Source organism: Nannobrachium achirus (assembly GCF_963921795.1).
Source record: "Nannobrachium achirus genome assembly, chromosome: 1".
NCBI lineage: Eukaryota > Metazoa > Chordata > Actinopteri > Myctophiformes > Myctophidae > Nannobrachium > Nannobrachium achirus.
This window is the reverse complement of record NC_137810.1, coordinates 4,468,063-4,493,220: the sequence shown is the minus strand read 5'-3', so window position 1 is coordinate 4,493,220 and position 25,158 is coordinate 4,468,063. Positions and strand designations below refer to the sequence as shown.

The 25,158-nt window shown below is 43.8% G+C and overlaps 2 protein-coding genes across 2 annotated transcripts in view; both read left to right on the top strand.

The window, feature by feature from the left end:
• Positions 1-2,475: 2,475 nt before the first annotated feature.
• Positions 2,476-14,492, top strand: LOC308307330 (protein NLRC3-like; the record flags this gene model as incomplete). Its single annotated transcript, XM_080752534.1, has 3 exons — positions 2,476-2,500; positions 4,951-6,719; positions 13,947-14,492. The coding sequence occupies 3 exons, from the start codon at positions 2,476-2,478 to the stop codon at positions 14,490-14,492; spliced, it is 2,340 nt and encodes a 779-aa protein (XP_080608660.1).
• An 8,174-nt stretch (positions 14,493-22,666) lies between these two features.
• The window catches only part of LOC308307236 (NACHT, LRR and PYD domains-containing protein 3-like), a gene marked incomplete at its 5' end in the record, with an annotated part of 86,942 nt that continues 84,450 nt past the window's right edge, over positions 22,667-25,158 (top strand). The window contains one exon of the mRNA XM_080752409.1: positions 22,667-22,947. Within this exon, the coding sequence (XP_080608535.1) occupies positions 22,667-22,947 (281 nt within the window). The remainder of the gene's footprint in view (positions 22,948-25,158) is intronic.

The window sequence follows — 25,158 nt, the reverse complement described above, 5'->3', positions numbered from 1 at the left end:
TGTTCAATATACAGACTGACTGTGTGTTACTTTGTTTATATGATTTTATTTCATTCATGTTGACATTCATTCAGTAATCATTGTGTCGTGTTCCTTTGTTTACATGAAGTTCAACTATACAACAATGTACGGGAGATAAACCCTGAGATGTTGTGTTATGTTATTGTTCTGTAATGGGACAACAAATGATCATGAACACATTGACTTCACAATGATAATTGTATGAATATTGTTGTGATTCCAGAAGTGTTGACCACAGAGCAGAGTCTCCAACACCCAGCTGTGTGTCTATGAAGAGTGACCGCTCTAAACATCATCCTCCAGACTTCAGTGAACCTGGACCTCCACACACAAGGTAAGATCACCTACGTATATCTGTGAAGTTCAACTGGAAAGTGTTTGGTTACAGATATGGACTGTAAGAAAATACCAAATACACACATTATAGTGAAACACTGATCTTCTGTGGAACAACACAAACAATGTCTTGTATCTGCTCACAATGTAGACAGTAGGGATGGGATGATATGCGATGTTATCTTTTATCGTGATAAAAAAGATTTAATTCATTGTGATATCGTCCTCCGTCATTCACTGGAATCAATTCACCTTTAATTTACTGAGCTGCATATCCGGTACCATTTAAACCCGATATAATTGGTAAAAGATACTTATACTATATGTACTTGATACAGTCTTTTTTTCACTTTTTTACTTTTTTTACATAAACGATTTGTCGACGCGTCTGAATAACCCCCGCGACTCGAGTCCACTTGATAAATCCTGAGTCGAGGACAGCTCTATTTGAAACAGGGACCCCCACACCCTGACTTGGAATGTAGTAGTTGAGGCATTCAATGTAGTTTCACTCCGTTCCATAGATAGAGTGAACATAGAAGATCTACAAGCTCACAACGCCTTGAGATGTGAGGTGCTGTGAGCTTGTAGATCGGCTATTTTCAATGTACGTTTTGTTGTACAATTTACAGTCAGTGAAAGAATTGAGATGTTGTGCTATGTTATTGTTCTGTAATGGGCCAACAAATGATCATGATCACATTGACTTCGTAAGGGATAACATCTCTCTCAGCAGTCATTATAGAGTGATAGGAGCCCTTCATATCAACCTGAAAGGCTCCTATCACTCTATAATGACTGCTGAGCGAGATGTTATCCCGCTTATTACCCGGCTACTAAATAAAATGAATAATTTGACTCAAAACTAAAAACAAAACAAAGTATTTCCTTGTTTACAGACGGCTGGAAGTGTGTCCCCCCCAGCGTAACACGGTCGCCTTGGAAAACAAAGAAGTGCTGGTCAAATGGAATCCATTTTCTGTTACTGCGTTGTCTATTTCTCGCCTAAAATGTTTTTAAAGACATTCTTCAGAGCAATGTTTAGTTGTAAATGACGCTGTGTGTTTGTTTACATGGTAGACATGTTGGATACGGCACTAAATTCACACAGCGCAGCCTGAATGCAGCAGCTGCTCTGAGCCGTTGATTAGGCAGCGGTGAATTATAGAGTGGAGCGGTCATTATACGCTCATAATTCACCGCTGATTTCAGCGCTCGACCAATCAGAATCAAGCATCCAAACAAGCCGGGTAATTAACAATGATAATTGTATGAATATTGTTGTGATTCCAGAAGTGTTGACCACAGAGCAGAGTCTCCAACACCCAGCTGTGTGTCTATGAAGAGTGACTGGTCTAAAATACATCCTCCAGACTTCAGTGAACCTGGACCTCCACACACACAGTATGTCAATCCTCCTATTACACAATACACACTATAACACTATACAATATACCCAATGCTATAGATATACAAGCTCACAATGCCTTAAGATGTGAGGTGTTGTGAGCTTGTAGATTGGCTATTTTCAAAAAATGAGCCTCTCTCTTATATTATTTGACCATTTTCTTACTTTTTTATATGATTAATTTTGATGGAGTAATAAAGGATTCTTATTTTTTTCAACTTTTTTAACATTTTTAGTATGAAAAAGGTTACTTAAATTGTGACTGTCATTTGGCAACCCCCAAAAATCATATGGGGACCCTCCTGGGGGTCCCGACCCACAGGTTGAGAACCACTAATCTATAGAAGTCAAGCTACTATGTGTGCTGTTTGTGAAAGAATTGTACAATTCACAATGTGTTCAATATACAGACTGACTGCGTGTTACTTTGTTTATATGATTTTATTGCATTCAGTAATCATTGTGTTGTGTTCCTTTGTTTACATGAAGTTCAACTATACAACAATGTACAGGAGATAAACCCTGAGATGTTGTGTTATGTTATTGTTCTGTAATGGGACAACTAATGATCATGAACACATTGACTTCACAATGATCATTGTATGAATATTGTTGTGATTCCAGAAGTGTTGACCACAGAGCAGAGTCTCCAACACCCAGCTGTGTGTCTATGAAGAGTGACCGCTCTAAACATCATCCTCCAGACTTCAATGAACCTGGACCTCCACACACAAGGTAAGATCACCTACGTATATCTGTGAAGGTCAACTGGAAAGTGTTTGGTTACAGATATGGACTGTAAGAAAATACCAAATACACAAATTATAGTGAAACACTGATCTCTGTGAACTTCAACTGGAACAACACAAACAATGTCTTGTAACTGCCAGGGCCGTAACCGAACGTTTGTAGGTTCAAACCTCCGTTCATTATGTTGGCAATCAAAGTTCTAAATTAATGGGTTCATTTTTTTATTTATTTTATATGAAAAGTATATTATCAGAACATTAGGCCTATTCAGAATATCACAGTAGTAGAGAAAGCCAAATATGTTACCAGTAAACACTAACGGTTAATTGTGACTGTTAATAAGTAGTTTTAAAATCCACCAGAACAGCTTGGAGCGATCGAGGACCGTCCTCCGCTCCAATTCTGCTCCTGTTGGCAGGGGTGTCACACCATATTCTGGGCCCTGGGTACAAGGATTCACTGCGGGCCCCCCATGAATGTTCTTCATAGGGGGGTGGGGTTTAACCCATTTAGACTGGGAACGCATTATTACACGTTATTTTGTGCTTTAACTATTGAAAAATAGCAGATATACAAGCTCACAGCGCGGCACAGAGTGCCTTATTGGGCCCTAGTAACTCAGTCCAACCCCCCCCCCCCCCCACCACCATTTAATACCCAAAGGGTATTAAATGTAGAATATCAAATAATGTAATGTTAAAATATGTTTTCACATAGGATCAAAGGTTTTATGGTCATGATTCACTGCAATCCTGTATGGCTTGGTTCTAGGCTTAACATAATTGTTATACATATTTTTGTAAATGTCTATGGGGAAAATGAATGGGAGATTTTTTAGAGGGATCAGTAAACCACCTCCGCTGCGATGCTCTATAGGAGTGTATTAACTTTTTTACTAATTTACAAATGTACACATTGTATTAATTTACAGAGCAAATAAGAATCATGAATAATTCCAACCCCAAGCAGTATAAGAAATATCCTTCTATCCTCCATGAATATAATCATAATAAATAATATAAATAAATATCCTTCTATCCACCAGGACTATAGTCATAATAAATAATATAAATAAATATCCTTCTATCCTCCAGGACTATAGTCATAATAAATAAATATCCTTCTATCCAGCAGGACTATAGTCATAATAAATAATATAAATAAATATCCTTCTATCCTCCAGGACTATAGTCATAATAAATAAATATCCTTCTATCCACCAGGAATATAATCATAATAAATAATATAAATAAATATCCTTCTATCCACCAGGACTATAGTCATAATAAATCATTCTTCTCCTCCACAGGAAGAGGAAGAGGGTGTGTGTTGTGACAGAGCAGGCGTCCAGGTGTTCAGTGTGTGAGGAGGTTCTGACAGATCCAGTCTCTAGCAGCTGTGGACACTGGTTCTGCAGACAGTGCATCACCTCATACTGGGAGCAGTCTGCTCCAACAGGACACCATGACTGTCCCCAGTGTGGAAAGATCTTCAGGACCAGACGTAGACTGAAGACACCCAGTCACACCAGCAGTGGACACAGTAAGACTGGACACAATTTACACTAATTAACATTCACTGTTAATTACTTTAATATTTAGATGGTAGAAGACATTTTCAAATAGTGTAGCTAAAGACAAAAATATCACACACTATTATTTTCCTGGCATTTATTTTCTTATTGCGACCGTCAGGTAGCAGTTACTATCAAAACCTCCACCGGCTGTCAGTCAGTCAGTCAGTCTGTCTGTCTGTCTGTCCCTCCGTCACGTCACACGTCACACTTTCCCCCGCCTCATATCTCCGCCACCGTTGCCCCGATCCATGCCAAACTTTGCACACACACTCCTTAGCTGCCAAACCACAACCCCTCATTTCTCACATGGCCCTCTTCTAGCACCACCATGAGGCCGATTCTTGCAGACACATTTTTGGACACTGCTGCTACAGATTTTCCCTAAAATCACGCAAACTGGTACACATTATCTCTACAGTCATGTCATCAAAATGCATCTGTCCCATCTAGCGCCACCATCTGGCCGATCTTTGAAAAACACATTTTTAGACACAGCGCCTACAGATTTTGCCCTAAAATCACGCAAAGCGGTACACAGTATCTCTAAAGTCATGTCATCAATATGGATCTGTCCCATTTCCCATATTCTCTCCTGATTGCCTACTAACTAGTTTGTTTATGCGACCTGACGGTCGCTTATCTCCCGATTTAGGGAGTCTTACTGGTTCTATTTGTATTAAATTATTTTTCTAACAGAGGACATGTAACACTAATGTATGTACACATCTGTAAGAATGTAAAGTTATGAATGAAGCTGAATGTTTAAAATGTCTTCATTGTCTTCTCATAGCAGGTGTCAGTGTGCAGGAGGATTTAAAGGTTTATAAGATCACTTTGAACAGTCTGGATCGTGTGACAGACGTCACTGAAGTGCCCTCCCTCAGCAGCATCTTCACAGCGCTCTACATCACAGTGGGAGAGAGTGAAGGGGTTAATAACCAACATGAGGTCTACCAGCTTGAGACGCTCTCCAAGAAGAACACCCTCCATGACCAACCAATCAACTGCTGTGACATCTTTAAGCCCCTCCCCCTTGGCAGAGAGACACCAATCAGAAGAGTTCTGACCAAGGGAGTCGCTGGCATTGGAAAAACCTTCTCTGTGCGTAAGGTCGCTCTGGACTGGGCAAAGGGTTTGGAAAATCAAGATGTCATTCTCCTGGTTCCCTTCTCATTCCGGGAGCTGAACTTGGTCAGAGATGAGCAGCACAGTCTTCTCTCACTGATCCATGTTTTCCATCCAACGTTGAAGAAGGTCACAGCAGAGCAGCTCGCTGTCTGGAAGGTTGGCTTCATCTTTGATGGTTTGGATGAAAGCAGGTTGTCCTTCAACTTCAACAATGACATCATCACTGATGTCACAGTGACATCATCAGTGGACGGGCTGTTGACAAACCTCATCGAGGGGAATCTGCTCCCATTGGCTCTCATCTGGATAACCACCAGACCTGCAGCAGCCAATCAGATCCCTCCTGCATATGTTGACCTGGTGACAGAAGTACGAGGGTTCACCGATCCTCAGAAGGAGGAGTACTTCAGGAAGAGATTCAGTGATGAGGAGCTGGCCAGCAGAATCATCTCACACATGAAGACGTCAAAGAGCCTCCACATCATGTGTCACATCCCAGTCTTCTGTTGGATCAGCGCTACCGTTCTGGAGGACATGGTGAAGACAGACGAGACAGGACAGCTGCCCACGACCCTGACTGCCATGTGCTGCCACTTCCTGGTGGTCCAGACAAAGAGGAAGGAGCTGAAGTATGATGAGCCTCATCAGGGGAAAAAAAGAAACAAGAAAAGAAACAGAAAAGAGAGAGAGAATCAACAGCAGCTCATGGAGAAGGACAGGGAAGTTCTTCTGAAGCTGGGCAGGTTGGCGTTTGAACATCTGGAGAAAGGCAGCATCATGTTCTACCAAGAAGACCTGGAAGAGTGTGGTCTGGATGTGAAAGACGCCTCGCTGTACTCAGGAGTGTGCACAGAGATCTTCAAAAGAGAGGGCGTGCTCTTCCAGAGAGCAGTCTACTGCTTTGTTCATCTGATCATCCAGGAGTTTCTGGCTGCAGTCTACCTGTTCCACTGTTTCACACAGAAGAACATGAAGGTACTGAAGACATTCCTGGGACGTGACAAATATGGACGTGAATACAAAAGTGACTCCTTGGAGGACTTCCTGTACGCAGCCAACAGTAAAGCCATAGAGAGTAAGAATGGTCACCTGGACCTGTTTCTCCGCTTCCTTCATGGTCTCTCACTGCCGTCCAACCAGAGTCTGTTAGGAGGTCTACTGGTTCAGACACAGTACAGTCCAGAGAGCATCCAGAGAGCCATCAACAACCTGAAGAAGTTCAAGGATCCTTCAGGCGACTCCTCTCCTGACAGATGTATCAACATCTTCCACTGTTTGATGGAGATGAACGACCACTCAGTGCATCAGGAGATCCAACAGTACCTGAAGTCAGGGGACAGATCAAAGACAGAACTGTCTCCAACCCAGTGTTCAGCTCTGGCCCACATGCTGCAGATGTCAGAGGATGTTCTGGAGGAGTTGGACCTGGACAAATACAACACATCAGACGAGGGGCGACGCAGACTCATCCCAGCTGTGAGGAACAGCAGAAAGGCTCGGTTAGTAGTCATGTGAATAGAAAACTTAGAACAGAAACAATGTACTGTACCTTCACACCACTACACTATAACTAAACATGATAGTTAAATCAACAGTGATACGCACGCACGCACGCACGCACGCACGCACGCACGCACGCACACACACACACACACACACACACACACACACACACACACACACACACACACACACACACACACACACGCATGTACGCACGCACTCACACACGCACGCCCGCGCGCGCACACACACACACACACACACACACACACACACACACACACACACACACACACACACACACACACACACTCAAAGTTACAACGGCCAATCTAAGGCAAAAGGGTGACAGAGCTTTTTCTGTGGCTGGCCCAGCTCTCTGGAACAGCCTTCCATCCGACTTAAAACACACCTCTTCACCCTAGCATCTGAGCCCTAGACCCCTCCCTCCCTGTGCCTTTTACCTGTCATTGTTTTATATCTTAAATGTTTTGTTTTTATAGCTGTTCTTACAAGGTTTTAAATGTTTACAAATGTTTCTATTGTTTTTGCTTTGTATTGTATTTTTTTTTACTGCGTTCTCATGATGTACAGCACTTTGGTCAACCTGGTTGTTTTTAAATCTGCTTTATAAATAAATGGACTTGACTTGACGTGTGTGTGTGTGTGTGTGTGTGTGTGTGTGTGTGTGTGTGTGTGTGTGTGTGTGTGTGTGTGTGTGTGTGTGTGTGTGGTCTGATTGACCACCTCTAATTACAGACTTGTTGGCTTTGGTCGTGGCCTCTTGAAGGAACACATGGAAGTTGTGTCTTCAGCTCTCAGTTCTAATCCATCCCATCTGAGACACCTGGACTTAAGTTACAACCAACTGGACCTGGATCTACTCTGTGCTGCACTGAAAAGTCCTCATTGTAGACTGGAGACTCTACGGTGAGATTCATTTACAAACCAGTTTTTCACACTTTTAGAGCATATCTGTAGTGATAATATGGCCATACCTAACACTAGATGCCAAAAAAATAGAAAATAAACAATTTGTGTGTATATTTATATCAAAGGTCCCTAAATAGGCCATTCTTAATTACTTTCCTGTGAACAGAAATTCAAAAAGTGATGACATATATATATATATATATATATATATATATATATATATATATATATATATATATAAATGAACCTTTGATTACCTGTGATTCACCTGTTTGTTTCCCATTGCTGGCTCCCATTACTCCCATTACACAGATTTTACATCCCATCGCCTGAAGGGCTGGTCCCCTCGGATAGGTTCAGAAACACACAGGCTTCCTTTTCAAACTGAAACTTCAAAATAAAATACCCCAAATAGTCATTTCATTGTGTCTTTAAGGACATACATGGGCACCCCCACCCTAGGTGGGGTTGGCAATAGGGCCTTTCTGTGTGGAGTTTGCATGTTCTTCCTGTGTCTCCTAGGGTTGATACCCTCACAAAAACATGATCAAACTCCCTCCAGAATGACAACAACTAGAATCGTAAGAGAAACACTGTGGTTGGCCAGATGGCCAAGAATTGTCGCATGTCACCCTGAGGTCGCAAGTCACCCTGAGGTGTCTTACTAGTTCAGTTCGTGTTATTCTGTCTGGTTTTCTACTCTAAAACCCAGACAGTCCATCCAGACCAGGTCCTTTAATAGGTGGTTGTAAGCAGGTTCTCAGAATAATGTATTTTATAGCAGACAATCAAACATTGTGTGTTTTATTTCTCATTTAGACTGATGCACTGCTGGTTGTCAGAGAGAAGCTGTGAAGTTCTGGCCTCAGCTCTCAGATCTAATCCTTCTCATTTGAGAGAATTAGACTTGAACTTCAACGTGTTGCCGGTGTCTGGACTGAAGAACTTCTCTGGACTGGAGTCTCTGCAGTGAGTAGACTTGGACTGTGTCCATGTTGGTTAGTGCAGTGATTCCCTTGTTTCATGTTCCAATGGCATAACGTCTATTGTGCTAGTCTGCCCCAACAATCCCCTCCTCCCACCCCATTTATACAGTCATACACCTGCTGAAGATTCTTGTTTATGTGTATAATCTGTTGCAGCAAAATATCCAGGCAAAATAGGCAAAATAAGCTGGGCTTGCATGATTTCATTAACCCTGCATTTTTACACATAAAGTTTATAAAGTCATCACCTCACCCGTTGTTCATGTTCACACAGAAGCAAAACTGCTGTGAAAAAAAACAGTGCTCCTGTGTGTGTGTGTGTGCGTGCGTGTGCGTGCATGCGTGTGTGTGTGTGTGTGTGTGTGTGTGTGTGTGTGTGCGCCCACCGACTCTGTTCAGGGCAGAGGATATAATCTCTTCCCTTGTTCAATAAAACATAATGTCTATATTATCTGCTCCGTTAAAATTCAAATAATGACAATTTAAATGAATCCTACTTGATGCAACATTCATTGCACTCCTTGTAAACTGAGCTTTGCCACGTTCATAAAGGTATACGACATTAGCCTAGTAAGGAAAGGGTCACCTTTTCAATCACCTTTTTTTAATCAAAACACATATTTTTCTTTTGCAAGTTCCCACAATTTTAGCAAATTCCCATAATTTCACTGGTAGCAGAAACACTGTAGTGTCAGGTAGTGGAGACGTTGTGTTAGACAGTCAGACATTGATGCATTGTTGTTCTACTTCCTACAGAGTGAAACATGGAGGAGAATTCTGGAATTCTGATCCTAATCCTCAACTCCTCTCAAGATGTGAGTATCTGTCTGTCTGTCTGTCTGTCTGTCTGTCTGTCTGTCTGTCTGTCTGTCTCTCTGTCTGTCTGTCTGTCTGTCTGTCTGTCTGTCTGTCTGTCTGTCTGTCTGTCTGTCTGTCTGTCTGTCTGTCTGTCTGTCTGTATGTATGTATGTCTGTCTGTCTGTCTGTCTGTCTGTCTGTATTTGTATACAGTGTGTTATCCTCTGTTGGCCCCTCCCTCCCTGGATGCTGTCCTGAAAGCTCTTCAGTAGAGCTTCCAGTGAATGCAGGAGGTTTCTCTGCTCTTGGCCTGGTCCTTCACACCAGCTGATGCTTGTTTACAAAACACTCCCTCTACCTGACACACCTTCTGTAATGTTCAACCCTCCTTCTGCCACACATTCTGCTTAATGTCCCCCAAACACACTGGCCCTCATTTATCAACGCGGTGCAGATAACATTTTGGCGTAAACCGAAATGTAGGCAAGTCTCTGCATTTATCATTTCAATGTGACTTTGACGTTGGTGTAGGGTAGGATCAAATCTCACGTCAAGTTCAGAGGTGGTGTAGGATTCATCTTACACCTCTTATTCCATTGTAGACTAACTATCTGACAGGCAATGGACACATGTTTCCACTCGAAAATGTACAGTATCTAACACACTAATAAATAATCCTGTGAAAATATTACATTTTATAAAAGCATATAGCCGGCTACATCATGGACATGTACGCCGATTTTATTTCCAAGTTACAATGACAAGCAATTTAAATCTAGCAATATGGAAGCAATCTACATTAAGTGCTTTAACACTAACAGTCTATTGCAGATCTGGCTCAGAACAAGCACAGATACGAACGCATGCGAGTGCATTTTCGGGACCAGCTCGGCGTGGCTGTAATCTTACATTTTCGTGGACTGTGAGCCTCCAATTTAAACAGTGACGTGAGTCCTTTATTAAGGATAAAACCCGAAGGTCCAAACCTGGCTGTGCCCAGCCCAGCGCACGCTGTGGATGATTTATTTAGGGGTCCACGGTCCACCGGGGAGATGGCCAGCCCGTGCGGGAATTGTATATACCGGTACATGATTGTTATAGTTTAAGCACTCAAAGGCGCATTGCGCTCGTCGCCGATATTGGGTTAAAATGAATATCCAAACATAACCGTGGGGTCTCTCAATGTATACAGTAGCTACTGTACACTATGCTGGAGTTAATGATGAAACCCGACGCTCCACCTGTGCCCACAGCGCACCATCTTCCCCGTGGGCGCCGTGGATTTATTTATGCCACCTGGAGATCACTCAACACCAGCCAGCCTTCATCCATCAATGCTTAGAGCCTCATTCATTCTGCAACCACTGCATTCAGATGACCTTTAGTTTCCAGGATATCTGTCATTAATGTGGCGAGCCTGTGAGATCATGGCCATGGGGAATTATTGCTTGTAACCAAATGAACGCACTCTGTCTGTGCACGGCACGGGTATGGTTTAAATTAATATCCCAAAGTATTCATGGCAGTGACTTGTGTCATTCATGTCGGCTGCAGTGCTATAGCCTCCTTGTCAAAGATTGTACCGTTGGTACCTGTGTGTGTGTGTGTGTGTGTGTGTGTGTGTGTGTGTGTGTGTGTGTGTGTGTGTGTGTGTGTGTGTGTGTGTGTGTGTGTGTGTGTGTGGGACGCGGACATGAAGGGAAGTTTATTAGCTTTTCTTTCGTTGTTAGGACGTATTCCACTTGTTCTGGTCGTAAAGTCGGGGCGTATCAAGAATATTTAAGGGCGTGTTATTTGAATTTATTTATCAAGCCTGAGATCAAATGTACGCACAATTTGGGGGAAAAATACGCAGTGTACAAAATATAATGCCTCAACTCTTAGAGCTCGTCAGGGTGGGGGGTCCCCAGTTAAAATATGATTATTTTGGGGGTCGCGGCCTGAAAAGGTTGAGGACCACTGGTTTAGAGGGTCAGACCAGCTTTTATGCACAAACAGAAATGTTTATTAAGACAGAGCCTCCTCACAGTCCTCAGGTATTATTGAGGTACTTGTACTTTACCAGGTTGTTTCATTTCTTCAATACTTTGTAGCCTATACTTATACTCCATACTTTCTGAGGCAAATATTGTACTTTTTACTCCACTACAATTATTTAACAGGGTTAGTTGATAGTTACTTTCAGTTTTAAATTATTAATAAAATACACACAGAACCACTTAAAGCCTATAATTTGGCTTTTCAAACAAATAGCAGATTTGCAAGCTCACAGTGTGCTGCATCTCAGTGCGTTGTGAGCTTGTAGATATGCTATTTGTGAAAAAGAAAAACATTGGTGTTCTTACTTTGTTGGTATATTTAAACTTTGTTGAGTATATTTTGATTCCATTACTTTTGTACTTTTACTCTACTCTTATCTCTGCCACCGTTGCCTATGAAAAGCTCCACTGGCTGTCTGTCACGTCACACGTCACGTCACACTTTTGGCTCTACTCTTATCTCTGCCACCGTTGGCCCTATCCATGCCAAACTTTGCACACACACTCCTTGGATGGCAAACCACAACCTCCAGCCCTGATTTCTCACATGGCTCTCTTATAGCGCCACCATCAGGCCGATTTCTTTCAAACACATTTTTGGACACTGCTCCTACAGATTTTGGCCTGAAAATCACGCAAAGCGGTACACAGTATGTCTAAAGTCATGTCATCAACATGGATCTGTCCCATTTCCCATATTCCCTCCTGATTGGCTACCATTGACTTCTAAAGTTTGTGTATGCGACGTGATGGTCGCTTATCTCCCGTTTAGGGAGTCTTACTGGTAAGTAAAACATTTGAATAGTCCTTCCACCTCTGGCCTCATGTGTGACGTGTTGTGAGCTTGTTGTGACCGTCAGGTCGCAGTTACTATCAAATCCTCCACCGGCTGTCAGTCAGTCCGTCAGTCAGTCAGTCAGTCAGTCTGTCTGTCTGTCTGTCTGTCTGTCTGTCTGTCTGTCTGTCTGTAACGTCACGTCACGTCACGTCACGTCACGTCACGTCACGTCACGTCACGCCACGTCACGTCACGTCACGCCACGCCACGCCACGCCACGTCACGTCACGTCACGTCACGTCACGCCACGTCACGTCACGCCACGCCACGTCACGTCACGTCACGCCACGTCACGCCACGCCACGCCACGTCACGTCACGTCACGTCACGTCACGTCACGTGACGTCACGTCACACTTTTGCCCTACTCATCTCCGCCACTGTTCCCCCTATCCATGCCAAACTTTGCACAAACACTCCTTGCCTGCCAAACCACAACCTCCAGGACCCCCGGAGCTCCAGGGACCCCCTGGCACCACTGACAAAAACACCCGAGCAGAACCAAACATAAAATTACTTGTCTTTTAGTTCTACTGGATCTCGTCTCCACTAGTCCCTCCCTAACATTTTAGTCTACTTTAATTTATTTTTTACAAAATTGTCAGTAAATTTAGTCTTAGTTTTAGTCATATTATCTTAAATGTGTGTTTAGTTTTTATTTAGTTTTCCACTGTGAAAAAAGTTGACAAACATTTTTCGTCATAGTTTTAGTTGACAAAATCAATACTAATAGCCTATCAATCATAATAAAAATAGCCGATCTACAAGCAGTCTTTACAACAAAAAGAACATAGGGCATAATAATTCATAATAAATAAATGTTTTCTAGGGGCACGGTGGCGCAGTGGTTAGCGCTTCTCCTCACACTAGAAGGTCCTGGGTTCGACTCCCGCCGGGGGACGCTGTGGGTGCTGGGGGCGTGTTTCTCCTCCGCGTCATCAGCGCCCACACCCTAGGTGGGGTCGGCGATAGGGCCTTTCTGTGTGGAGTTTGCATGTTCTCCCCGTGTCTCCTAGGGTTGATACCCTCACAAAAACATGCAGTAATCCTGGTCTCAATAATGCCTCCCCCTGGCCAGCCGGGGCGCTTGATGGAGGGGAAAGGAACTGGTTGGAATAATGTGTTCCTTCCACGCGCTACGTCCATCCCGGGGAAATCCCCCCTGTCAGGTGAAAAGAAACAACTTGGACTACTCATGCATTGAAGGAAGCATGAGGTCAGTCCGTTGTCTCCCCAGGCGCGGCAGAGGGAGAGCAGAGCCCAGGATTACATAGGCAATTGGCACTGGGTGATAAAATGGGTTGCAAAATCGTGGGATAAAAATTATAGAAAAAAAAAATGTTTTCTCTTCCTACAAATGTAGTGGAGTTAAAAGTACAATATGTGTCTTTGAAATGTAGTGAAAGTCACAAGTATCCAGTAATACAAATACTCAGGTAATAGTACCTTAACTACACAACATTAACTTATAAGTTATCGTGTACTCAGTTACTGTAAACCAATCTCTCTCTCTCTCTCTCTCTCTCTCTCTCTCTCTCTCTCTCGATCTCTTTCTCTCTGTGAATATTTTAATACTTTTTAAATATTAAATATTTTTTAATATTTCCTGTCTTGTTCTCTCATCAGACTTCCATCGTCTCACACTGGATCCCAACACAGCGAGCAGAAAACTCTTTCTGTCTGAGAGCAACAGGAAGGTGACTCGGCCAGAGGGGGAGGAGCTTCAGTCATACCCTGATCATCAGGACAGATTTGATGATGAGTGTTATCAGGTTCTGTGTACAGAGGGTCTGACTGGACGCTGTTACTGGGAGGTAGAGACGAGTGGAGGGGTTGAGATAGGAGTGTCTTACAGAGGAATCAGCAGGAGAGGAGAGGGTCCTCATAGACTTGGGGACAATGATCTGTCCTGGAGTCTGTTCTGTGGGTCAGGCCTTTACTGGGTCTCTCACAATAGTAGGATCACTCACCTCCCTGTTGATCTCTCTGGCTCCAACAGAGTAGCAGTGTATGTAGACCATGCTGCTGGAACTCTGTCCTTCTATGAGGTGTCCTCTGACTCACTGAAACACCTTTATACCTTCCAGTCCACATTCACTGAACCACTCTACCCTGGGTTTGGGCTAAAGGACCCCTTATTCTCCTCCTCCTCAGTGTGTCTTTGTGAGGACAGATAATGTCTCTGATGAGTTGACATCAACCAATATGGTTGTTATGGATGTGTTTGAACACAAGAAGCATTTTGGACATCCAAGGTGTCCAGCAGACAGCAACATAGTTTATGTATATATTTATGTATAGTGTATGCATTGTTATGTATATAGGGTATGTATATTTATGTATATATTGTAGGTAAGATTTATTTATGTCCACAGTACAGTCAATACTGCAACGTAGAAATACTCTGATGAAAGTAAAACTCTAGAATTCCAAATTTGCTGGAGTAAAAGTGCAAAAGTATTGGCATCAAAATGTACTTAAAGCCATACTGTGTAAGATGCCCAACTAGTGGTCATTAGCCCTATAGCAAACCGCGGTCGCGTCCGCGTCTTTCGGACGTTTTTCGTACCTTCAGACCCCCGCGTCTGCCTCCACCTCGCTGAGATCTATCTTTTAAGGGGTCCCTTGTTCCTGTGCGTTCAGTAATTCCAGAGATACGGACTCCTTCACCCTGCCTGGTAGGCGAAATTACCTAGAGAAGGGATGGTACAAACGGGCGACAACAAATATGGCTGCCATAGCGACCCCACTTCAAGATGCGCTGTGATTGGCCGGCAGTTGTATAACCCTCGCTGTGATTGGCCGGTAGTGTGATGACGCAATTTTGGCGCGAGATCCGGTCCACGGCTTAGTTTACATACAGAGAAGGCTTTACAGGCTGAAATTCACGGCGCGGATCTTCTAAAACTTTTGTGATTTAATAGTTAGGAGAATTTTAAGATTTGTTTTATAAAAAAAGTTACATAGTACAACTTTAAAGTAGTGTTGATTTTGACGACTAAAATATGACGAAAAATGTCTACCTTTTTCACTGACTAAATAAAAGCTAAACAAACACTGAGCTATGATGACTAAAACTAAGACTAAATATAGAATTGTCAATTTCATAAAATGTCAGGGAGGGACTATTAGTGGAGAAGAGATCCAGTAGAACTAAAAGACAAGTCATTTTATATTTGGTTATGGTTGAGTGTTGCTCTCTGAAAATAGACGATCTACAAGCTCACAACGCGACACAGTGCGAAAGGGTTGTGAGCCTGTAGATCGGCTATTTTCAGCACGCAACCAAGTATAAAATCAGGCATGCCATCACGGCCCACCAAAAAAATATTTAGTCAACTAAAACTAGACTAAAACTAAAATAAATAAAAATATGACTAAAACTAAATGGAATTTTATTCAAAAGACTGATTAAAACTACATAATAATTTGCTGTCAAGATCAACACTGACTTGAAAATAGCTGATTCACAAGCATCACAAATGAATGTGTCGCATTGAGACACATTGTGAGCTTGTAGATCAATGTCTGAAATGTACATAGACTGGCTGACTGACTGAAAAGGTTTTTCTGCCTGACAGTAAACAGTTTATGAGACAGGACCAAACACAACATAGCTTTTCCTCATCTCTAAGGCCTCCCATACATGACATGGATTCTTGTATAACATTCTACTGCAAAAGTGGTGAAATTGATAAAAAGTTATAAGCTAAACCTAAAAATAAAGACTTTCTACTCATGTAGATTCACAATATATGTCACTCAATGTATATGGTGTCCCAAATGGGACGGGACGGGGGGGGGGGGGGGGGGGGCTCTCATAAGGATTGCATTGGCAGCTGCAGTACACAGTTCTCCCTTACCCAAAGTGGTGGTTAGGGCTGTCACAATTATTACATAATCGTCTAATCGTGATTATTTGACATTATCGCAATTATTTTGTCATAATCGTCATCATCGTGAATGTTGAAAAATGTCAGAAATAGTGGAAATAGCCGATCTACAAGCTCACAAGCTTGTAGATCGGCTATTTCCACTATCAAAGTTATTTTTTAAGTAGTAAGTTGTCAAATATGTCAGTAATTTCTTTGTATATTTAGGTTATGTATCATATCTGCCATGTACAACTTCAAAACCTAAAAGCCAAACAGAAATGTAATTATCAACGACAAAAACACAATTCAATCGTTAATCGCCAATTATTTGAGTGACAATTAATCGTCATGTAAAATGTCATATCGTGACAGCCCTAGTGGTGGTGGTGTCTCAATCGTGGGCTGGAATGTGTAAACGGCCCTGTCTCTATAGAATCACATTGTGGTGCTCTAGACATGTTCTCTGTCTACTGTCTCCCTCTGCTCTGTATGGTTAACACATTCAACTATCAAATTAAATGTTAAACACTTCATCTATTTAAACAAGAAGATATGTTGACTAAGACTGTCCATACATTTGGAAACATAGTTTTACTTCAATATTGTCTTCAGTTCATGTAGGATTATTTTAAAAGTAAGCTAACTACAGTTGAATTGCAGTTTGACTTCTATGGGCTGGCTTGCAGTGCACCGTTCTCCCTTAGCCCAAGTGGTGTCACTGTCTCAATTGTGGGTGTGAATCTGTAGGTTCCTGTGTGTCTCTATAGATGCCTTAACAGTAAATGCACGCGCAGGTCTGCACCAAATGAACCCCACCGCCCATAGGATGCAATGGATAAGTGGTCACTGCACTCACCTTTAAAAATGCATTCCATGTTTATATTGCACGTGACGTTGTTGCTTATGTTTAGCATAACTTCCACTGGAAAAGCAATTTCTTGTCCAAACAATACCCTGTAAGGCAGGGGTCTTCAACGTTTTCAGGCCAAGGATCCCTTAGTTGAGAGAGAGATGAAGCAGGGACCCCCACAACCCATAGATTCCATATAGTTTCATCGTTTGACGGCACAATCATCAGTGTATTTTGGTTTCATGTCAATTTGGGTTTTCAGATACAGTATTTAACCACTTGAACCGTCAATACTTAATAAACTTAACCTATCACTCTGTACTTAGTCTGCTCTTTTTCTCCTCTACACCAACGCTCTTTTCCAAAAATAGCCAATCTACAAGCTCACAACGCCTCGCGCTGCGAACGGCTATTTTTGGCAAAAGTTATCAGAATATGGACGCTAGGGTTCAAGAAGTGGTTAATATAAAAAAGGAGAAAAAAAAGCTTCTATCACAAAAAGATTAGGAGGACCCCGTGTAGTAACTCTGAGGACCCCCTAGGGGTCCCGGACCCCCTGTTGAAGACCCTTGCTGTAAGGAGTCATGTGACATCTTCATGGATGTGTGTCTGTTAAGAGGTTGTTGTATTTGTGGACGTAGTCCATTATGTATGTTGATGATTGGTCGCAGTCACTGTCAGTCATTTATTTGTATATTTAAGTCAAGACTCTGAACCCCCAGTTGCTCCTGATGAGCAGTAGGTGGCGCTGTATAAATGCACCATTTACCTTTTTATGTTCCATGCAACTTTTATTTACAAAGCCTAAAAGGCAAGTCTGATTTAAATGTTCCAATGTCCAAAGCCAAATACACAAATCATTGATTGCAATAATTTGTATGACAATCAATTTGCACTGTCCTAGTGTCTATTACTGTTTTTTATTATTATTATTGCTATGTTTTTGCTTTTACTTATGCATTATTTTAATTTTGTGTGAAGCATTTGTTGTGTGATTTGTTTTTGTTCTTTGCAACAAAGGAAGTTGACTCTGCCAGAGGGAGAGTCACAAATTATTTTACCAAATATGTTTATATCCATCGGACAATTCCAATTTACTGTGGACCTTTTTTCTACTTTTATAAAAAAAAAATGTTGAATACAACCAAATCTTTGCAGTTTCCTTAATAGTGGTGTACTTTAAATCCTCAGGTCAAGCTCATTAAGTCTAATCAGCTGTGTGATTAATATGAAATGCATTATGCTGTCTGGGCCCGTTCCCATACACACCCATTGTAACTTCAAACTCCATTTTAACCAGGATAAAGTCATCAAAAACACCCCTTTTTCTGGTGACTCATACTGTCCTACTAATACATTTAGTTTTTAATATTCTTTTGTGGGAAATGGAAACATTCAATACAATCAGATTAACATTCATGTTCCAGCATGGATTTATCACCTTCTGTTTTTAGTTACTGCAGTACCCCTCTTCAACCTGTAGGTGTCCTACCAGACCACAGGAACATAACATAACATACTCTATACTCCAGAGTGGTCAAAATAATGTCCTTTTCACAAAAGAAAAAACTAGAAGCAGTGCTCTTCCGAGCACAGGTCTCCACCAGGTCAGGTAGGTCCTGGTGGCGCGTCGCTAAATGTGAAAAGGGTGTCATGTTTTCTTTGGCCTTTAACGGCAATGTGACATGATTGCATGCATGATTTGAGGGATTTTGATCCAAAAATGTGTTTGGCAAAAGTCGACCTGCTGGTGGCACTATAACAGGCCAATGTGAAAAGAGTGGTTGTTCCTTGAGCTAGTGGGAATGTGCATGCAGAATGTCTCTGTAATCACAAGCTGCCTGTAGAGATACTGTCTACCCATTTGTGTGATTTTTGGACAAAATATGCAGGAGTACTGGCAAAAGTTAGTTTTGCAAAAGTCTGCCTCATGGTGGCGCTAGAACAGGCCCATGTGAATTAAAAACGTGGGGCAGAGGTTCTGAATTGGTATCCAGGGAGTGTGTGTGCACCGTTTGGCAGTGACCAGGCCAACGGTGCCAGAGATTAGCTGGTAAAACCTGATGGACGGACGCACAGACACACAGACACTCACACACGGACGGACAGACAGGGTCGAAAACGGAGTCTCTCCCCATGCCTTTCGGCTGGTGGAGACAAAAAGTTAGGGATTGCAGTAAATTGTAATGTTGCTCTAATACATGATTGTCTTGAACTAGCAAGAGGCAGTGTGCAGGTCTAATCTTTCATCCTACTACTTTTTGTCTTTATTTAAAGGCCAGTGGTTCTCAAAGTGGGGTTCCGAGGACCCCCAGGGGTCCTTGAGGGGGTTCAAGGAGGTCCACAGCTAAATTAGTCTGTATATAGTGTATAGCATCACATCAAAGAAGGAAAAATACCACATTTTATAAGCATCTCTTAATTTAGAAAAAAATATATTGCTTTCTACAAAACAAATATCTACCTTAAATTAAATACATTTGTTCAACCAATGAAAAAAAGGAGAGCACTCAAAATGGCCAGGGGGACAGGCGGGCAGACTTGTGCACTTTAGACAAAACATGTTCAATAAAATATATTTTTTGCGTGCACTTTTTAACTATCAATAAAAATAAAACAATTGTGGGAAATACATATGAATTCTATTATGTTTAGTTGTTTTGTAATAATTTAATTTAAGAGTAGGCCTAGTCATGTCATGTGACATGATTTTCTTTTCGCATTCACGTGTGATGGAATGGAAGACGGAAGTAAGTGAGTCTTCCCTCTTCCTACCTGAACCCACAGACATAAAAAGGTAGACGCCTCTTCCGGCTCTCTGGTACCCGTCTCGCCTTGGTGGGCATTTTTGATTGACAGGCTTGGAATTCTTCTGTGTGCGTAAGGTCGGTGGGCAGGTTTGAATGGAAAGTCCCGGAAAAGACGCGTTGTGATTGGCCAGTAGTGTTTTTGAGTGGCAGCCTGCCCTCGACACTTCCTCTTTTGAGCCCACCAAGGCGAGACGGGTCGCTCCAATCAACTGCAGTGGGTGGACGAGGTATCTAGCTTTTTATATCTGTGGTGTGTACCTGTAGCGTGACTGATAGCTCAAACAAATTCAGCAGCAAACATGGATATCCGTCCATTTCTGAAGCGTAAAACGCCAACACAGGAGCCGCAGCCGCCTGACGACGGCAGCCAACAGCAGCCGGTCCCTACCATAGCAGCAGATTCTGCTGAGATACCAGCGGCCCCAGCAGAGCCGCCAGGCCCGCAGGCCCGGCCGCTAGCAGCAGCCCCAGAACCACCACCCAGCCAGGGGCCATCAGTTAGAGTGGATGAGGCCCCAGAACCACCACCCAGCCTGGGGCCATCAGTTAGAGTGGATGAGGCCCCAGAACCACCACCCAGCCCGGGGCCATCAGTTAGAGTGGATGAGGTCCCAGAACCACCACCCAGCCCGGGGCCATCAGTTAGAGTGGATGAGGCCCCAGAACCACCACCCAGCCTGGGGCCATCAGTTAGAGTGGATGAGGCCCCAGAACCACCACCCAGCCCGGGGCCATCAGTTAGAGTGGATGAGGCCCCAGAACCACCACCCAGCCCGGGGCCATCAGTTAGAGTGGATGAGGCCCCAGAACCACCACCCAGCCCGGGGCCATCAGTTAGAGTGGATGAGGCCCCAGAACCACCACCCAGCCCGGGTCCATCAGTTAGAGTGGATGAGGCCCCAGAACCACCACCCAGCCTGGGGCCATCAGTTAGAGTGGATGAGGCCCCAGAACCACCACCCAGCCCGGGGCCATCAGTTAGAGTGGATGAGGCCCCAGAACCACCACCCAGCCCGGGGCCATCAGTTAGAGTGGATGAGGCCCCAGAACCACCACCTAGCCCGGGGCCATCAGTTAGAGTGGATGAGGTCCCAGAACCACCACCCAGCCCGGGGCCATCAGTTAGAGTGGATGAGGCCCCAGAACCACCACCCAGCCCGGGGCCATCAGTTAGAGTGGATGAGGCCCCAGAACCACCACCCAGCCCGGGTCCATCAGTTAGAGTGGATGAGGCCCCAGAACCACCACCCAGCCTGGGGCCATCAGTTAGAGTGGATGAGGCCCCAGAACCACCACCCAGCCCGGGGCCATCAGTTAGAGTGGATGAGGCCCCAGAACCACCACCCAGCCCGGGGCCATCAGTTAGAGTGGATGAGGCCCCAGAACCACCACCCAGCCTGGGGCCATCAGTTAGAGTGGATGAGGCCCCAGAACCACCACCCAGCCTGGGGCCATCAGTTAGAGTGGATGAGGCCCCAGAACCACCACCCAGCCCGGGGCCATTAGTTAGAGTGGATGAGGCCGCGGGGCCTTCGGTGGACAAGCAACCTGTTCTATCTGAATTCCCCCAAAACATGATTGGAAAAAGCAGAAGATCTTTTTCCACCATTTATTGCAATAAGCACCCATGGAATGAATATTCTATTGCAAAGGACGCCGTCTTTTGTTTTCCCTGCCGGCAGTTCCAGAATGACAGCAGCGTCAAGGATTCATTTCGTAAGGATGGAGTGAGTGACTGGAGTAAGCTGGGCTCTAAACTGGACAAACACGCAATATCTGAAGGCCATAAGAACTGCATCATTAAATGGGACAACTTTAAAAAGAGCGCATCTACAGGCTACAGCTAAACTATCAGATAGTCATAAAGCTACTGTTGAGAAGAACAGATCTTATTTGTGCAAAGTGGTTGATGTCTGTTGTCTGTTGTCTAAACTTGGATTGCCTTTCCGTGGACACAGGGAGGGGAAAGAATCAGACTCACAGGGCAATTTTCGTGAGTTTTGCAGCTGGTATTCTAAATATGATTCTGATTTTGAAAGCATGCAGTCAAATTATTTTAATTCTACAAGTCCAAAATTCCAGAATGAAATAATTGAAATATGTGCTAATTTGGTTTATGCAGACATTGCAAAAGCTGTGCAGGATATGTTTTTTTTTTTTTTTTATATTATGGCAGACGAAGCCAGGTCCTCCAAAACGGAACAGTTGTCGATTTGTTTAAGATAAACAGAGCAGCTTGAAATCAAGGAGCGTTTTCTGTGTTTCCTTGACTGTTCAGCATCTCGTGATGCGGCTGGGATCGTGGACGCTATAAACACAGGACTGGAGATGGGTGGTCTCAAAAACATCCCAATTGTTGCACAGAGTTACGATGGTGCCTCTGTAATGTCGGGGCACCTGTCAGGAGTACAGCAGCGCATCAAAGAGACCTATCCCTACGCAGCTTATATTCACTGCTTGGCACACAAACTAAATCTGGTGCTTGTAGAGTGTTGCACTGTCAATCGCAGCGTGAAAACATTCCTGAACGTTATTGATAAACTGTTCTCTGTATTTGCACAACCGTCAAATCACCATAAATTTATTGAAATCCAGAAATCACTGCACATGAAAAAAAGGAAATGGTACAGCCCAGTGAGACGAGATGGGCATGGAAGTGGAGGGCCGTGCATGCAGTTAAAACCCACTACTCTGCTATCACTGGGTGCCTAAAAGACATTAGTGATGAGGGAGGGAGATGGGCTGTTGATGCCACTGGCCTAAATGAACACATGACAAGAATGTCATTCATTGCATGTCTGGTTTTATCTGAGGATATGCTGCGTGTGATCCACGTTACACACAAGGCCCTGCAGTCCAGCAATTCCACGCTCTGCCAGGCTGCAGAAAATCTAAAAGCTCACTTCAAATCTCTAAGGCAGGCAAACACTGATACGTGGAGCACGGTGTGGGAATCAGAGAAAAAGTTCAGCGAGGACAAGGTGAAAGACGTGGCGGCGGTGACTGTAACTGAGGAGGATACTGAAGCAGTAGCAGCCCCTGCCCCTGGCCCAACTGCAGACCACTCCAGTGACTCCACCCCCCTCCTCCCTGTCGGGTTTCCTGATAACGTCTACTTTGGGCCAACGCCAAATGGATGATGAAAGTGAGACAGTCACAGAAGTGAGTCAGAGTGTGACAGAGAGTGACACATTTCACCAACACATTTATCTGCCCGTATTGGATTCTCTGATCGCTGAACTTGACAGGCGGTTCACGGGCAGGGGCGTCACAAGGGGTAGGAAAGTGGGACTGAGTTACTAGTAGGGCCCAAGGTGGTGGAGGGGCCTTAATTATTATTAAAGTGGGACTGAGTTACTAGGGCCCAAGGTGGTGGAGGGGCCTTAATTATTATTAAAGTGGGACTGAGTTACCAGGGCCCAAGGTGGTGGAGGGGCCTTAATTATTATTAAAGTGGGACTGAGTTACTAGGGCCCAAGGTGGTGGAGGGGCCTTAATTATTATTAAAGTGGGACTGAGTTACTAGGGCCCAAGGTGGTGGAGGGGCCTTAATTATTATTAAAGTGGGACTGAGTTACTAGGGCCCAAGGTGGTGGAGGGGCCTTAATTATTATTAAAGTGGGACTGAGTTACTAGGGCCCAAGGTGGTGGAGGGGCCTTAATTATTATTAAAGTGGGACTGAGTTACCAGGGCCCAAGGTGGTGGAGGGGCCTTAATTATTATTAAAGTGGGACTGAGTTACTAGGGCCCAAGGTGGTGGAGGGGCCTTAATTATTATTAAAGTGGGACTGAGTTACCAGGGCCCAAGGTGGTGGAGGGGCCTTAATTATTATTAAAGTGGGACTGAGTTACTAGTAGGGCCCAAGGTGGTGGAGGGGCCTTAATTATTATTAAAGTGGGACTGAGTTACTAGGGCCCAAGGTGGTGGAGGGGCCTTAATTATTATTAAAGTGGGACTGAGTTACTAGGGCCCAAGGTGGTGGAGGGGCCTTAATTATTATTAAAGTGGGACTGAGTTACTAGGGCCCAAGGTGGTGGAGGGGCCTTAATTATTATTAAAGTGGGACTGAGTTACTAGGGCCCAAGGTGGTGGAGGGGCCTTAATTATTATTAAAGTGGGACTGAGTTACTAGGGCCCAAGGTGGTGGAGGGGCCTTAATTATTATTAAAGTGGGACTGAGTTACCAGGGCCCAAGGTGGTGGAGGGGCCTTAATTATTATTAAAGCAGGACTGAGTTACTAGGGCCCAAGGTGGTGGACGGGCCTTAATTATTATTAAAGTGGGACTGAGTTACCAGGGCCCAAGGTGGAGGAGGGGCCTTAATTATTTTATACTTTAGCTATTGAAAAATAGCAGATATACAAGCTCACAGCGCGGCACCGAGAACTAAATATTTTGAGATGGGGGTCCGTGGCCAAATACATATCATTTTGGGGGTCCTTCACATGAAAAGGTTTGAGCTCCACTGACATCGAAACATAGATTTTTCAAAAAACCTTAGAAGGATTTGAAATATTCAAAGATTTTCATGATTTTTCAAAAATAGCAGATCTACAAGCTCGCAGCGCGGCACTCGGTGCCGCGCTGTGAGCTTGTATATCTGCTATTTTTCAATAGTTAAATCACAGGGGCCCCACAGTGAATCATTGTACCCGGGGCCCAGAATTTGGTGTGACACCCCTGTTCACGGGGGAGTCAATAGAACTTGCACAGGCATGTGCAGCAGTGTTTAAATGTGACAAGAACGGAGTGGAACCTCTCCTAGAAAGATATGCACAGCCACTGAAAATCCATCCTGTCCTGCTTGGAGCAGAGATGGATCTGGTGAAAGCCTCGCCTCGTCAAGCACAACAGTTTCACTTGACCTTGACCATCTTAAAAAGACAGTTAAAAAGGACAGCTATCCCAATCTGTTCAAGATGCTACAGTTGGCACTGACTCTGCCAATTGGATCTGCTACCACAGAGAGGAGTTTCTCTGCCATGAGGAGGATTCCATGTTGGCTGCGCTCAACAACACTTGCCATTCTGAACATTGAGGATGACTTAACAGCAAAGTTGTCGCCTGAGTAGATTGTGGATGTATATGCAGGACGCAAGAACAGGCGTTTACTTCTACACTAGGTGAGACAATGATTCAATATGACTTACAGCCTGCTGTATACTGTTTACTGTACTGTGTGTGTGTGTGTGTGTGTGTGTGTGTGTGTGTGTGTGTCTATGTGTGGGCGTGTGTGTGCGTGCGTGCACGGCTGCGCATAATTTGGTTCACTCAGTGAGTACTGATATAGGCTGTGCTTCAGACAG